A 17,053-nucleotide genomic window follows, 5' to 3' on the forward strand; every position below is an offset into this window, starting at 1 on the left:
CTGTTTTTTCATCCTTCATGCAGTCATAAGCCAATACTTAATGAATACCTACTGTATACGAAGCAATATACATGGTGTTAGGAACAAAGTGGACTGTATGGGTTGGGTGATATGTGGAATTTATAGTCTAATAAGAGAGAAGGACATGACATTTATAAGAAGATAAAGTAATAAAAGAGCTGGCATCTGGACAGGGCACGGAGAGTGGGAGACACAGGAGGACTACCACTTGGGTGGTAATCCTAAGTACGGCCAGGAAATTAAAGCCAGGTGGCACCAGTTTAGGGCCAAGAACCTTGGCCAGAGAGTGGTAATGCTGTAAAAGCAGGAACCCAGCCCTTCCTGCAACACCTCTGCAAGAGACTCGATCAAGGTCTAGTCTACAAGAGACTCGGATCAAGGTCTAGTATGCAGGAGACTCGATCAAGGCTGAGTCTTGCAGAGAGGACTGTCCTGTCCTGATTGCTCCTGGAATTTTAGGAACCTTGTGGTATTAGGGGCTGACTTTCATCCCCCAAGATACCTGTTGTCCTCTAAGCACCTCAAAATTTGGAAATGGGGTCTTCATAGAAATAGTTAAGCCAAAAGGAAGCTGTTAGGAAAGGCCCAGGCCCAGTATGCCTGGTGTCCTAGAAAGATGAGATGGTAGGGACACAGAGGCACCCAGAGTGCCCAGGCAGAGATGACCATGGAGGGCACAGCCAGTGAGCCATGCTGCAAACCAAAGAGAGAGACCTTGAAAGGACCCAAACCTGCAAAAAACTTGATCTGGGACTGCCGGGCCCCAGACCATAAAAGCATTAATTCCGGTTGTTTAAACCTGTTGTAGCTTACAACAGATCCAGTGCACCAGCCTAGGACCACGCAGATCACAGATTCTGATACCAAACCATGGGTCCCACCCCACTTCTAGCTTAACGAACCCAAGAATGTAGACTTGGATTTTAAATGAATACCCTTCAAAGAATTGAAAAAGTTCTCACAAACATGGAAGTCAGAGAACAAGCAGCATTAAGGCCAGCTTGTTCATTCCATAGATGTAACTCCTGGAAGCTGGCTGGTGTGTGGACTCCAACCTAGGGACACTGCTCTTTCCACTGACCAGCAGGTGCTGGGAACATGCCTCTGAGAGTGAGTGAGAGCCAAACTCAGGCAACGGGACCAGCTCCTGGCGGCAGCAGCTCTGACCAGCCCTCACCGGCTCCTGAGGAGGACAGAGCAGGTGCGGTCATGACGCAGACCTGCAGAGAACAGGACGGTCCTCCCTAGACCCAGACCATGTCTTCACTGATCAAGTCAATCACAGGGACACCAAATAATTCTACAATGACACTGCACTTTAGCCTCTAAACTTTCTGTCTGAGTGTGGGTCCTTGGACAGGACTCCTACATTGAGGTCCACCCACCCAGGGCTCAGGGACCGTTGCGGAAGAGGGCGTAGAAAAATTGTAAGAGCCAGGGAGGAGATGCATGACCATATGGAAATAGTCCCACAGGGGCCAGGGACTCTTCTCATACAAACCTACAGCAATGGTGTCAGCAGACACAAGACCCACGCAAACTTAGGCAGACAAAAACCCAGCACTGAACTGTGGAAATGAACAGCAGGCCCCAACCATAGTTGAAGAATTATTGGCAGCTGAGCCAATCTTCTTGAAGGACTCTAGACAGGCTGACTAAACCCTGGTGGATGAACTTGCACTGAGGGACACCTGAGAACACTAAATTGACACAATAGGCCTTAATATAAATGACAGAATGTATTGACTCCAGTGGGGGGGCCTATGAGAAGGGACCAGAGGGGAAGGGGGTATAAAGATGCTTTTATGTAGGAAATACAAAAAAATTCAATAAAACTTATTTTTTTAAAAAACTTTCTGTCTATAGGTGATGCCGGTTTGCATTTTCTCAGCCTGGCAAAGAAAAAAATAACTGGCCACTGCGGTTTGTGATAACCTCCCATATAACTGAAGGTATCAACTGATAAAATTTCAATTTATTCCGTGAACAAATAACCGACTTTCTTCAGCATTTTAGCAAAGTCCATTTTTTGGCCCTTTTATTAATCTGGTTATTTTTGTAGTTTTCAAAATGTTTCCCACCTTATGGAAGCTCAGGAGTAGTTTCCCAACGATCCAGAAGACTGAGGCAGAAGGGCTGCAAGAACGAGGGTGGCCTGGGCAATAGAATGAGACCCTGCCTCGAAATAAAGAAAGGAGCTCCAGGGAAGTAGCTCAGAGGGGGAGCACCTGCCTAGCATGTACGAAGCCGTAGTTCAATCCCTGGTTATACACACACATGCACACACACATGGACCCCAACTAGATAGTAAAATCGAATTTGCAATTGTACTTACATGACTGGATGAAGGAGTGTCTCTCCTGTTCCCTCTCTTCTTGGTTATAAGTTTCTGTGGTTTAAAAAACAAACTGTAGCCGGGCATGGTGGGATACACCTTTAATCCCAGCACTTGGGGGGCAGAGGCAGGAGGATCTCTGTGAGTTCAAGGTCAGCCTGGTCTACATAGTGAGTTCCGGGACAGCTGGGGCTACAGGGAGACCCAGTCTCAAAAAGACAAAAAAACAAAACAAAACAAAACAAAAACCTGTTAAGAGGGGAAGAAAAGAATCCACGCGTTCACTCACAGAAAGTCTGTCCTACAAAAAGTTGGTGTCTGTGAGACACAGGGCACTGGGTGCATCTTAGCTTGTGCTGACTCCAGGGCTCCATCTGGGTCTCTGTGTCTACTGACATAGAGTGCCCACTTTCTGTCTTCCGATGCCCTCGCCTTTTACCTCCATCTTCTTTTCATCACCTTTTATTATAAGCCATGTCCTTCCCTTTCAAATAACAAGTTGTTGTCATGGGAAACCTCAGTTCTGCTGCTTACTAAGCTCTCACAGATGCTCCGAGGGAGGTGGGGACAGCCCAGGTGTACTAACATAGCCATGTAAACAACCAGGATTCAGTGAGAACAGGCTGGACTTGTCTAATAATTTACCCAAACACCTGGGCCCCACCTCGCTCCTGCTCAAATATGTGTGCATATATGTATTTAAGTGTGTAGACATACATACATATACAGCTTAATAGCAATCTTGGCAGGTATGCATACATGGAGCTTAAGTTGTTAAAACATACATTATAGGAATTAATTAGAAGGAGAAAGGGAGGAAGAGAAGGGAGGATGCTGGAGTTTCTCTTTCCTCTCTCGCTCTCTCTGCCCTTTCTTTCCTTTCTTCCCTCCTTCTTTCCTTCCTCCTTTTCACCCTCTCTTCTTCCTCCCTCCCTCCCTTCTTTCCTCCCTTCTTCCTTTCCCCTTCCTTTCCCCTTCCTCCTTCCTTCCTCCTTCCTCCTTCCTTCCTTCCTCCTTCCTTCCTCCTTCCTTCCTTCCTTCTTTCCTTTCTCCTTCCTTCCTCCTTCCTTCCTCCTTCCTCCTTCCTTCCTCCTTCCTCCTTCCTCCCTTCCTCCCTTCTTTCCTTCCTTCCTCCCTCTGTCCCTCCTCCCTCCCTCCCTCCCTCCTTCCTTCCTTCCTTCCTTCCTTCCTTCCTTCCTTCCTTCCTGCTTCCCTGCCTTCCTGCCTTCTGCCTTCTACCTTCCTCCTTTCTGTATTGGAGCTCAAAATCCATGGCCTTGCCCCTGATAGGCAAGCACTCTATTACGGGGCTACATTCCCCAACACCAATATTGGAAGGACTCAAGTCTTGCTTAGGGGCATTTCCATGGGCCTCAGCTGGGTGAGACTCAAGGAAACATGTCTCTAAATGCCTGCCCAAAGACCAGGACAGCTGGCCACTGACTCTGACACAGTCCATCAAGCACAGTCCTGTCAGTGACCCAGCACATCTGTGGGGCATTCCCCTTTCAGAAGCTTGTCCGAGACTGGCAGAAGGGCCCTGGAAACCACTGCTACCAATGTTCTACCCATCTACTGCAGAAGGACTCCTGTAAGTTGTTCTGAGAGTTGCTAGGCACTGGGAACAGTGTCCCTGACCAACGTTTAAAACTGATGTTACAAACCCCACTTAAGGGGCTGGAGAGATGATTCAGCAGTTAAGAGCACTGACGGAAGACCCAGGTTTGAATCCCAGCACCCACATGGCAGCTCCAAGGGATCTGAAGCCCTCTTCTGACCTCCATGGGTATTGCATGACATGGGTGCACTTACACACATGCAGGCATAACACTCATACACATAAAATAAAAACTTTTTTTAAAACCCCACTTAATAAATGAAGAGCCAGAATGCTCTGACTCCATTTTGGCTAGCTTCTTTAGACAAGCCCAGACAAGCTCAGGCATATTGTACATGTAAAAGCCTTATAAGGTATGAACAAAAACTTCTCGCCCTAAAGATATCAGTCAGCACATTCCAATGCCCTGAAGACAGCCCCTACCAATCAAGACTTCCCCCATACACAGGCTATGGGGACATCCAATTATTTTAAAAAGGTGCTTGGCGTGTGGGTTTCTGTGGAGGGCCCCAATAATAGCTCCTGCCTGTTGCTGTTCGGGGCCAGCCTCCATCTTTGGCTCATGAAGTCTGTGCCCGGCTAGCCGCCATTTGGTTGTTGTCCTTTTTCTTACTTTAAATTCTTAAACTTTTGTATAATCTTTGGTCTGTGGGAAATTCTCAATTCTCAAACCCTAACATTGTGGGGGCTCATCCTGGGATTCGAGAATAAAAACCCCAGACCCACGGAAGGGCCACCGGAGCTGGCCTTGGTAAGTTCTGCCTGCCTTCCTCTCTCTCTCTCTCTCTCTCTCACTCGCTCGCTCGCTTGCTTTTCAGTAGTTTGGACATCCTAGAGCTCAATGGAGATCAGGTGGATGCGCTATTGATGCCAGAGCTGGAGGAGAATGGGGGTCGCCCCAACTCCTCTCCTGTTGAGGAGTCGTGCTCCCGTCTGACGTGGAATCCAGGCGGGACTGACCCAGAGTCTTGGCCCAGTCCCACGTGGAATCCGGGCTGGCCAAATCTTTTTGGGAAAGGAACAGGGGCAGCCTTCTCAGCTGACGCTGCATGCTGTGAGATTTTCATTTCCCCCTCTAGGGAAACACTGTCTCATACTGTCCTCACCCTCTGCTCAGAGCCCCGCCCTGTCTATCGACTTTCCATCCTACTTCTTCCCATTCTCATCCCTATATTCTTTTTTTCTTGAAGCTTATCCCACAATGGGCCAGAAAGTCTCATCATCTTCAGCTCCCCTTGATCTGGTTCTTAGTCATTTTCAGGACTACAAACGAGCAGCTTCGAATGTGTCTGAACTCCGTGTCAAGCTGACCCGTGTCCAGACCCTCTGCACCATTGAATGGCCCTCCTTTGAAGTTGAATGGCTGCCTGAAGGGTCCTTTAACCTGTCCCTCATCTACAGGGTTCAAGGAGTTATCTTCGGGGAACCAGGGCACCCTGACCAGATCCCATACATCCAAGGATGGCAATATCTGGTTGCTGCAGCCCCCCGCTGGCTGTGTCCCTTACTGCCACCCCCGCCATTGGGGCCTAAGGGGTCAGTGACTTTGCTTCCCCTGAAGAAAGTCCAGACCAAAATCCCATTGGGTTCTGAGGTCATCCCCTCGGCGCCAGAGGAGGATTTACTCCTGCCACCTTATGGGGCCCCAATGAGTGCTCAAGATAGACCTAGGGAGCACAGGTCATGAGCATCTTCCTCTTCTTCCAGTCCTTCCCAGTCTCTGTCCCCAGCTCCCAAGGCTGAGCCGGCCCCTCCTGTGGCCGAGCCCAACCCATTGCACACTGGCTCAAAGGGGGAGGGGAGAATTGTGCAAGCTCTTCCCCTGATGGAGATTGGGCCCCCAACGGAGGATGGAATTTCCCCAGTAGTCTACTTTCCCTTCTCTACTAGTGACTTATACAATTGGAAGTTACAGACTCCCTCCTTCATGGAGAAGCCTCAGGCCCTGATTTCCCTCCTGGATACCATTCTTTTTACCCACCAACCCACTTGGGATGATTGCCGACAGTTATTGAATATCCTGTTCACCACCAAGGAATGGAACTGCATCCTTTGGGAATGCAGACATGTGGTCCCTGGAAATCATGGGCGACTGACAGAGAATGAGGATTTGATTGTGGCTGCTTTCCCTCTCACACATCCAACAGAGGGGTGGGACTATAACACCCCCGAAGGTAGGGAACGCCTGAAGGTCTATCACCAGATTCTTATGGAGGGGTCTCTGGGCAGCTGCTAAGCGCCCCACCAATTTGTCTAAGGTCAGTCAGGTGAGCAGGTAAGGGATGAGTCTCCTGGAGTGTACCTGGAATGCCTGTTAGAGGCTTTCAGAACTTATACTCCCATAAATCCAGAGGCCCCAGAGAATCAGATGGCCATCAATATGGCTTTTGTAAATCAGGCAGCTCCAGACATAAAACAAATACTTCAAAAACTGGAAGATTTCGAGGGCAAAAACCTTTCTGAGCTGATGGCGGTGGTAAACAAGGTATTTAACAACAGAGAAACCCGTGAAGAAAGACAAACAAAGGGCTGGCTAGGATATTGTTGGCTGAAAGAGCAACGAATCCCAAATGGGGGGACCAACTCTCTATGAAAAAGGGAACCCAAGCCCCGCGACCCCCACAGGAAGGTCGGCCCCACCTAAAAAGAGACCAGTGTGCATACTGTAAGCAGCTGGGCCACTGGGCTAGGGGATGTCCTCAAAGGACAGGATCCCAGCCTCCCTCCAAGCCCAAGATCCTCAAGTTGGTGAACCTAGAAAACTGAAGGGGCCCAGGCTTGGCGAACCTCTACCATGAGCCCTGGGTGACCCTACAAGTGGAGGGATGAGCCGTCTACTTCCTAGTTGACACCAGAGCACAATATTCAGTTTTGAAAGAGCCTATGGGAAAATTGACCAGTAAATGCACCTGGGTGCAAGGGGCCATGGGAATCGCTCAGCACCCTTGGACTACCAAAAGGGAAGTAAGCTTAGGTAAGAAGATAGTTTCACACTCCTTTATGGTGGTCCCAGAGTGCCCATATCCCCTATTGGGTAGGGATTTGCTAAATAAAATGAAGGCTCAAATCCATTTCTCTGGGAGAGGACCTCCCAATGTGACTGTACCAGATGCAGCCTATATTCTATGCTTACAACTAGAAGAAGAATGGAGAGTGCATACCCCACCCCCTCAAAAGAGACCTACAACTATCCACAGGAACCTCCAGGCAACAATCCCTGGAATTTGAGTGGAAACTAATTCCCCAGGGAGGGCCATCCAACAGCCACCAATAATAGTGACTTTAAAAACTAATGCTCAGCCTGTAAGAGTAAAACAGTACTCGATGGCTCTCGAAGCCAGGGCAGGAATTACTAAACATATAAACCACCTTAGGGAGTTTAGTATTCTTGTTCCATGCCAATCTCCATGGAACATCACTCTCCTACCCATTAAGAAACCAGGGACTAACGATTTCCACCCAGTGCAAGATTTGAGAGAAGTTAACAAGAGGGTAGAGGATATCCACCCTACAGTCCCCAACCTGTATACCCTGCTGATCTCTCTCTCTCCAGAGAGAAGGGTCTATACTGTTTTATATGTCAAGGACTGTGGGGTCCTTCCCTGCAAGCAGCGTGATGGGGGCTGAGGAGAGGTAAGCGCGTTGCTGTGCCAACCCTCCGTTCCCAAGGCACCACCAGGGAGTCTTGTCCAGCAGGATCTCATTTATTAAGCAGCTGGCAGGTGTTTATATACATTTGTGAGTACTGGGTGTTTTGCCCCCTATCCTCCACAAGACGTGATTGGTTATAGTTATAAGTCCCAATTAGCATTTTAGGTTTTCACTTCCCCGATCAGTTGAGTTTCCATTTTTAATCTCCCTCTGCCCACATGGCGAGGCCAGGGGTGGGAATCTCCTCCCCCAGCGGGGTGCAGTTTCTCTTCCTCATAGCAGGTCCAGGTGTTGAGATGAGATACAGGAGTTGGTGGGGGCCCACCAATGGTCTTTTGAAGCTGGTCCAGCTGCTTCTTTTGGCCTTTTTGCCCTCTGCCTTCTGCCTCAGGCCCCTACATTTCCCCCTGTTTTATTTTATTTTTCTTAGCTCGTGGCTCCTTAGAGATAGATTCCCCTATCTTAGGTCACCTCCCCTCAGGGTCCGAAGTTGCCCATCCTTGCATATCCATGATTGCCATCATGGTCCCTGTCTTAGGTCATTAGCTTGGGAGAGTGTTGCCCGTGATTGGGAATAGTCACATATAATTGACAGGAGTCTATCTTTCTTTAAGGGGGCAAAACAGCCCGAGACCTCAGGCCAATTCCAGCATCCAGGCCTGGACTTGTCTGGGGGAGGGGCCTGAGGGTGACTGAGTGGTCAGGGCAAGCTGGACCAAGATTTTCTTCATCTGTCATTGTTTCTTGATGACTGAGCAGAGACATCTGAGGAGAACAAAAGCTATCAGAAGCATTAAAAACATGGCTCCGTAAGCAAGTAACCAAGATGGGTCCAGGAACCCCTTAATGTGTTCCCATACCTTGCTGAAGAAGGAGGAGTCCATTGAGAGGACCGGGGCCCTGGTATAATTTAAGGCAATAATTTGATTGGTCAGCAATATGGAATAATTAAGGAACTGCTGATTCCAATGACCATGAATATATTTAGAGAGCTGTAGACATGACTCAGAGAGGTTTTGGACACTGTAGGGGGTAAGGCAGAGTGGCTTATACTGGGGGTCACAGGCTAGCAGTGCCAAGCCCTTGGTAAGTGCCAACTCTTCACTTAGGAGGTCAATTTGCTGTTGTAAAGTCATAATCGCTTGATGAAAGTGTTGATTAATGAGGGATTGCATGTGAAGGGATGAAGCGGTCTTAGAGACCAACATATTTAATGTTTCCACTGTGGTAGTGGTTTGAGTCAAGGCCACCACAGCTGTGGCTGCTCCCCCCAATGCTAGGATGATAGCAGTGATAATTGCAGCTGTGATTCCAAAATCTCATTTTACCCAAGGGGCCTGCACCATGGCAGTCTGTTCTATCAGACTCACAGTGTGGAAATGCATTGCATTAGTAACTGGAACCCAAAGGGCCCAGGCTCATGCATAAAGAGGACAATGTGTGCAGGATAATTCCAGCAAGCCACCAGGACACAGGTGGTGTTGGCCTCAGAACAATCAAGTGAGGTTTGTGGGTCTGCAGTGACATTGGCCAATAACAGGGGAAAAGGAGGCCTCATGCATATGGGTGTAGGGGGCCAGTGGAGGGAGGAGCTGACCTGTGGACTGAAAGAATTTTTATTGTTACAATTATTATTTTGATAAGTGCCATTTTGAAGCATGAGGCCCTGTTGAGAGAGCAAAGGTCTCATGTCCATACAAGCGGTAGGACCACAGAGATCCCAGTGGCCTAAAATAGTTGCCCGATGGGAAGAGGCAACCTGTAGGCCAGAAGGCTTGACCTCTACCAGTTGTCTCCAGGAAGCCAGGGGATGGTTGGGAGGGGAGTGATTAAAGCAGCAGGAAGGAGGAGTGGCATGATTGGGCCGAGGGTGACAGTCTTGCCAAGATATGGGAAGGGTGAGGAGAAAGGGCATGAGGGAACGTGTGCATGGGCAACTGGGGAGAGGCAGTCTCATTACTGTTGGGTAGAGTGGGGGCAGAGGCACCCCCCTCCCTGGGCCCCCATTGCGGCGAGGACTGACGCCTCATCACTTTTGTTAAAGGTAGGGGAAAGGCCTTGGAGGGTAAGCAAAGAGCCCAAGGTCTCATCACCAACATAATCTTGAATTGTGAAGTTGAACAGCCCAATGCATAATGATGCATTATTGGTAGTAAAGCATAGGGAATCCCCTAGGGGCCATGACCTGTTGATTGGTTCCCATGATGGGACAGGATCCATGGTGGGAAAGCCAATGGTATAATTAGTTGAATATAAGATGGGGTAGGCAGAGGAAGAAAGGGGTAAGGGTAAGGGTATAGGCGGGGAAGGGACCAAGGCCCAAAGGTCCTCGGCCTTTATCTGGACAATAGCCAGCAGGAGAAGGGGCATCATGATTGTCACCCTCTTGTTGGCCATCTATGGTCCCCTCTGTAGCTCAGCTATCAGATCTTGAACAACAATGGTGATAAGGAAGATGACGATGGCCAGGGCAGCAGCAGCAAGCATAGCAACAAATGCTTTCCATCCAAAATATTCCATTCTGTAAGGCATAAGGAGTTTCCTCAAAGGCTTGATACCCTTGGGATAGGGTTATCCCTACATTTTTAGATTTCTTGCAGGAATCCAGATGGGCTGAGGCTCATCCATGGGGAAGACGCATCCAAATCCTCTGCCCACAGTTAGGAGCGGGTCAGGTCCCCGCCACTGTCCCGTTAATGCGTCCTTCCACCTGACTTTAACCTGGGGTCTTGGGTCCAATTGTCCCCAGTGCCATTGCAATTTCTAGAGGCGTTGGTCTTTGGTCAAATTTAAAACATTAATCATGAAAAGTGCCAGCCCCAACTGCTGATGGGGGCTTAGTCCCCCTTTTTGTTTTTGTAATTGAATTTTAAGGTTTTGGTGGTTGCGTTCTATAATGGCTTGGCCTTGGGGATTGTAAGGAATCCCTGTAGTATGTTGGATATTCCAAAGTAGGAAAAATTCCTGTAAACTCTTACTTACAAAACATGGGCCATTATCAGTTTTGATTTTCTGGGGAAGTCCCAATGTAGCAAAACATTGGAGAAAGTGAGATTGAGCATGTTTAGACTTTTCTCCTGCATGGGCAGTGGCCCAGCAGGCATGTGAGAATGTATCAATAGATACAAAAACATAATTAAGTTTTCCAAAAGGAGCATAATGCATGACATCTGTTTGCCATAAAGAATTAGGTTTGAGTCCCCTGGGGTTTACGCCTGGCTGTTGCAGAGGTGGCACCTGTAGAAAGGGCTGACAGGATTTACAGGTTTGTATGATTTTCTTTAGGTCCTTAATGGGAACCTGAGGGAATCTCTCATGGAGTCCCCGCCAATTTACATGTGTGAGGTCATGTAATCCCTGAGCCTGATTTAAGCTCATTGTCATAATTTGGGTGGATGCCATTTTGTCTGCCTCAGCATTGCCCTGGGATAGAAGTCCAGGCAATCCTTGGTGTCCCCTAAGATGTTGCAGGAAGATAGGGGCTTTTCTTCCTTTAAGCAGCGTGCAAGTCTGAATCATTAAGGGAGTAATGCGGTTATCATCCAGTTGGATGTGAGAACCCAATAGTCCTGGAAGAAGGATGACTACATACAGACTATCAGAAAATAAATTCATGGGCTCATGTATCTTTGTTAATGCTAAAGCAATAGCCATGAGTTCCTTGAATTGGGCTGAGCCATCACAAATATGGACATATCTTTTTGGTTTTTCATCTGTCCCTGGGTATACTATCACTGTGACTCCAAACTTGCCCCCATCAGTGAAAACGTTACAGGCTTTTATTAATGGCTCCCTAACAAAGAGCCGGGGGGTTTCCCAGGAGAGGGCGCAAAAGGAGGCTATCCATTTATGAAGGCCATAATGACAGTCCAAATTTCCCAGGAACCCTTCAAAGGCTATGGCCAGTTGGTTATTATTTCTGCAGAGCCATTCAAAATCCCTAAGTTGATAAGGAATGACAATTTTAAGAGGGTCTATGCCATAATGTCTTAAGGCCAAGTCACGCCCCTTTTCAATTAAGTCAGCTAATTGATCCATGGGTGTGTAAACCTGTGGCATGCCTCCTAGAGAGGCATGTACCCACTGAAGGGGCTTTCCATCCTGCATAAGGATGGACGTATCAAAGTCTCACCAGGGAGTACCCACAACTCAAGATCTTTATTAGGTGTGTATCGGGTGAGTTGGGCCCGGTCCAGGGCATCCTGGACTTTATGTAAGACATGCAGGTGTTGAGGGGCCAAGTGAATTAGTTCTTAAGGCTGTTTTCCTGCTGGCAGTTGAAACAGTGGTGTTAAGGTCTCAGTGGAAATAGGTATCCAGGCTCTCGGCCAAATAATTTCTCCTAATAATTTCTGCAGCTCCATCAGGGTAACAGTAGGCTTGACAGCCAATTGTGATTTTAAAGGACTTACTGCCTCCAAAGAAAGCATGGTTCCCAGGATTTTAAAGGGGACAACAGTCTGTATTTTATCAGTGGATACATGGAGCCCGTCTGTCTGTAGACATTTTTGCGTAACCCCATATAATTGTCTTAATTGTTGGGGGCTTGGGGCTCCCAAGATGATATCATCCATGTAAATATATACAATGGTGTGAGGGAGTAAGACGGCAGGCTCCAAAAGGGCCTTTACATAGCTTTGGCAGAATGCTGGACTATTGGCCATACCTTGGAGTAAAACAGTCCATTCATACCTTTCATCAGGTGTTTTAAAGTTAGTGGAAGGTACAGAGAAAGCAAACTTTTCACAATCCTGGGGTTGTAGAGGGATAGAGAAAAAACAATCCTTAATGTCTATAACTATAAGAAACAAATCTGAGGGAATTGCAGGGATCCAAGGCAGCCCCCTTAGGGGTGTACCCACTAGGGTACATTCTAGCATTGATTTTATGCAAATCCTGTAGCATTCTCCATTTACCAGAGGCCTTTTTAATAACAAAAACAGGTGCATTCCATGGACTTACAGAAGGCCGGATGTGGCCCAGCTGTAATTGTTCCTGCACAATTTCTTTTAAGGCCTGTAACTTTGTTTCAGATAGTAGCCACTGCTCCACCCATACTGGCTCCCCTGCAGACCATTGGATAGCCAGAACCTGAGGGGCAGTGGCCCTTAGAATTGGGGGTGAATCCAGGGGACTTTATTGGGCTCTCCCCGATAATTATGAAAGTTTGAGAATTCTTGCTCTTTAATCTCCTCTAATCCTTTTGGGTGTCTGTTGAACTCTTCCTGTGCTAAGAGGTCTTCATAAAATGCCCTATTATCTGTGGTCAAAACAGCATCCATTTGGCCAAGCAAATTGGACTGCAACCTGGGCACCACCAGGGGCTGGATCTCGCCTCTAGATCCATCTGCTTCCCTCCATTCCAGCAGTCCCTGCACCTCCTCGGCTCTAGCAAGCCCGCCCATGCCCAAAACCTGTGGGCTGGGCTTGAGGGGCCATGCATTAGGTACTTCTTCCTTTCTAAGTATGGTGCGATCTGCCCCAGTATCGATGAGGCAGTGAAATCTTTTTCCCCCTATGAAAATGCTCATCTTTGGCCTGAGACCTTCCCGTAGATGGGAACTGTCCAGTTGGTTCGAGTTATTTCCATCCCAGGTCCTCCTTTGGATAACGGGGCTAGAGGCCACCCTGGAACTAATTTAAAGGTTTTCCAGTTACATCAAACTTAGATCTGCAGTCCCTTCTCCAATGATATCTCTTTCTGCAGCAAGGGCAGGGATTTTTTGGCCTGGCATCTATCTGATCCCTCTGTTTTAGGGTATGTCCCTTTTCCTCAGGGCACTCTTGCTTAAAGTGCCCTCTCTTCCCACAGTTAAAACATTTCCCCCCTCCTCCTTCTCTTTGCCATGCCACCTGGGTAGCTGCAAGGGCCTGCGTCATGGCTTCCACCAATGAAGCAGTTTGCGCCTGTAGCGCTCTAATCAGCATGTGAATTTCATGAGATCGGGTTCCTACATTCTGGGAGGCTACAATCCACTGACTCATGGAGTTACTTCTAAGCCTGGAGCAAGCCGCCCTGTGATCCTGATTCATGCCGTCCCACAAAGGGCCGGGAGGCCATTTTCTTATCAAGCTGTTTTGCACCCTATCTATGAATTCAGGAAGTGGCTCAGAGGGCTTTTGCCTCAATCCTATTATGGGGTCCTCCGTTGGGCCCCCATTAAGCTTCCTCCATGCTGACAAGCCAGCGGCCTTCACTTGCTCTCTGTATAAGGGAGGGAGGACTGCTTGCTGCTCTCCAGTAGAGTGGCCATCAGAGGTACCTGACAGCTGCCCATATGTAAAAGGGATTGGGGGGTTGGCTGTCTGGTTTTGCTCTGCTGTAGTCCAGCACTCCTCTTTAAATAGTGCTTGCCATTTAACAAAAAGTGGTCCTGAAAGAACTGCTCTGGTCAGATCATACCAGTCTCTGGGCACACAGAGCTGGTGAGCTAAACCCTCCAATAGAGTGCTGACCAGGGTGAGTTAGGGTCATCCTGTGCTACAGCCACCCTTAATTCCTTGAGATCCTTGGCCTCCCAGGGGTACCAGTCCCTGGGCCTCCCTGGTCCTGGGACCAAATTAACAGGGAAGGTCTGGCATTGAGATTGGGAGGGCTGTGGTGCCCCGGCCGGGAATACTTCCACATACCTCAGCAATTGTGGTGCCAAGGGTGCCGGGGAGAGCTCCTTCTGGGTGGCCTGCCTTCTCTGCTCACTCCCCTCCACCTCCAGGGACAGCTTGGCTTGAAAGTCGGCTGTCACAGCCTCCAGCTGATCCTCTTGTGACCCAGCCTGTCTCCTCCCCTCATCAAACTGAGGCCAGTCTTTCTCTTCCTCATGTGGAAGGAGGGCATCCCCATCCCCTGTCCCCCCTTCTCGAGTGGGGATGGATCCCCCGAAGCAACCCTTAAGGGCTGATATAGTGGGGTAGAATCCCAAAGGGGGTTCAATTCCAAAATGCAGTTCCCTTTTCCTACCCAAGTCCTTCACCCTCTACCAGGTCCCCACCAAGAACAGGTTAGCTGCAGGGACCCAAGGGGCCAAAAGAGTCATGGTCTCCCAGACCTGATTAGCCATAGAGTCTGAGATGTCTAGCCCTTGGCTCTTAAGTATATAATGCAATGCCTTCAGGGCTGGTTCATGCTTCTTAGAGGTCACGTTACCCATACTGAGGATCTCACTTACCCCGAAAAGACCGATTGGCCTCAGCCAAAATCTCTTCCGTGCCTCACTTGGGGCACCAGTTGCAGGGTCCTTCCCCGCAAGCAGCGTCATGGGGGCTGAGGAGAGGTAAGCGTGCTGCCATCCCAACCCTCTGTTCCCGAGGCACCACCAGGGAGACAGGGAGTCTTATCCAGCAGGATCTCATTTATTAAGCATTTGTGAGTATTGGGTGTTTTGCCCCCATCCTACCCAAGATGTGATTGGTTATAGTTATAAGTCCCAATTAACACTTTAGGTTTTTGTTTCCCTGATCAGTTAAGTTTCCATTTTTTATCTCCCTCTGCCCACATGGCGAGGCCAGGGGCAGGAATCTCCTCCCCCCAGCGGGGTGCGGTTTCTCTTCCTTGTAGCAGGTCCAGGTGTTGAGATGAGATACAGGAGTTGGTGGGGGCCCACCAATGGTCTTTTGAAGCTGGTCCAGCTGCTTCTTTTGGCCTTTTTGCCCTCTGCCTTCTGCCTCAGGCCCCTACAAAGGATACCTTCTTTAGCCTGACCTTGGCAAAGGAAAGTCAACCTATCTTTGCCTTTGAGTGGCAAGACTCGAACCAGGGGTTTAATAGACACTTGGACACAACTGCCACAGGGGTTCAAGAACTCCCCCACGATCTTTGATGAGGCTCTACACCAGGACTCACAGTAGTATTGGGCCTTGCACCCAGAGGTAAGCCTCCTACAGTATGTAGATGACCTGTTGATTGCCACTGAGGTTGAGGGCACTTGTCTTCAAGCCACCAGAGATTTGCTCCTGACCTTGGACTGATTGGGGTATAAGGTCTCTGCCAAGAAGGCTCAGCTCTGTGTCATGGAAGTAATATACTTGGGGTACCTATTAAGGGATGGGCAGAGGTGACTGTGACCAGCCAGAAAGCAAGCCATTATGGGAATTCCAAACCCTAGATCCCACAGGCAGTTGTGAGAGTTCTTGGGATCGGCAGGCTTCTGCCGGCTCTGGATACCCTGGTTTGCCGAGCTGGCAAAACCCTTGTATGAAGCCACTCAAGGAAATGAGTCATCCTTCCTATGGACTGAGACTCAGGAGAGGGCCTTTCAAGAAATTAAGAAGGCTTTATTGCAGGCTCCAGCCTTGGCTCTGCCAGATATCCATAAGCCCTATCAGCTCTTTGCTGACGAATGAGTGGGAATAGCAAAGGGAGTCCTGACCCAAATGCTTGGGCCTTGGAAGAGACCTGTGGCTTACTTGTCAAAAAAGCTTGACCCCGTGGCCTCGGATAGCTGGGCTGCCTCAGAATTATCTCAGCCATGGCCTTATTGGTTAAAGATGCAGATAAGCTCATTACGGTCACCACCCCTCACTCGATTGAGGGGGTCCTTAAAAATCCCCCCAACAGATGGATGACGAATGCTTGGTTCACACATTATCAGGCCTTGCTCCTTAATCCCCCTCGTATCCAGTTCCTCTCCAGCACCGCTCTGAATCCTGCTACTTTGCTGCCAGAACCGGATCTTGAGGTCCTGCACAACTGCCTAGAGGTACTCTGCAGCTTACATGGGACTCAGGAAGACCTGATGGATGTTCCATGGCCCCACCTGGACTTAATTCTGTTCACAGATGGAAGTAGCTTCATTTAGGAAGAAACCAGGTACGCGGGGGTGGCGGTTGTCTGTCCATTGCAAACAGTGTGGGCCTCCTCCCTGAAATTATAGCCCTCAGGCCTTAAAGCTAAGTAAAGACCAGACTGTTAACATTTTCACTGATAGCTGTTATGCTTTTGCTACGGCTCATGTCCACGGGGCTATGTACAAGGAGAGGGGGCTCCTGACAGCAGAAGGAAAGACTATCAAAAATAAACAAGAGATCTTAAAACTCCTGGAGGCCATATGGTTACCAAAGAGACCGGCCATCATCCATTGTCCGGGGCACCAAAAAGGGGATTCACTGGAGGCACAGGGAAACAGGAGAGTGGGCCTAGCAGCTAGAGAAGCAGCCCTAACAGCCTCGAACCTACTGGTTATTCTGCCTGAACCCCTCTTGCCAGAAGAGCCTTCCTACTCAGCTCAGGATGATCAGGATTTAACTTCCCTGGAAAATACCAAGATCAAGCATGGATGGAGATTCACTTCTGATGGGGAGGCTCATTTTACTGCATAAGCTGGCAGAGGACTTAATATATAAACTCCACAAAGGGACTCACCTAGGGAAGAGAAAGTTTCACCCTGACTCCGTACCACATCTTTGATCTAACCAAAATGATTGAGAGCTGT

General features: G+C 48.7%; 1 protein-coding gene across 1 annotated transcript in view; it reads right to left on the bottom strand.

Moving 5' to 3' along the window:
• Smco4 (single-pass membrane protein with coiled-coil domains 4) overlaps positions 1-2,375 on the bottom strand; it is a 98,618-nt gene extending 96,243 nt beyond the window's left edge. The window contains exon 1 of the mRNA XM_017795603.2: positions 2,357-2,375. Coding sequence (XP_017651092.1) covers positions 2,357-2,358 — 2 coding nt within the window. The 5' untranslated portion in view covers positions 2,359-2,375. The remainder of the gene's footprint in view (positions 1-2,356) is intronic.
• Positions 2,376-17,053: the final 14,678 nt, after the last annotated feature.

The sequence above is a fragment of the Nannospalax galili genome, unplaced genomic scaffold, assembly GCF_000622305.1.
Source record: "Nannospalax galili isolate Female #2095 unplaced genomic scaffold, S.galili_v1.0 scaffold469, whole genome shotgun sequence".
NCBI lineage: Eukaryota > Metazoa > Chordata > Mammalia > Rodentia > Spalacidae > Nannospalax > Nannospalax galili.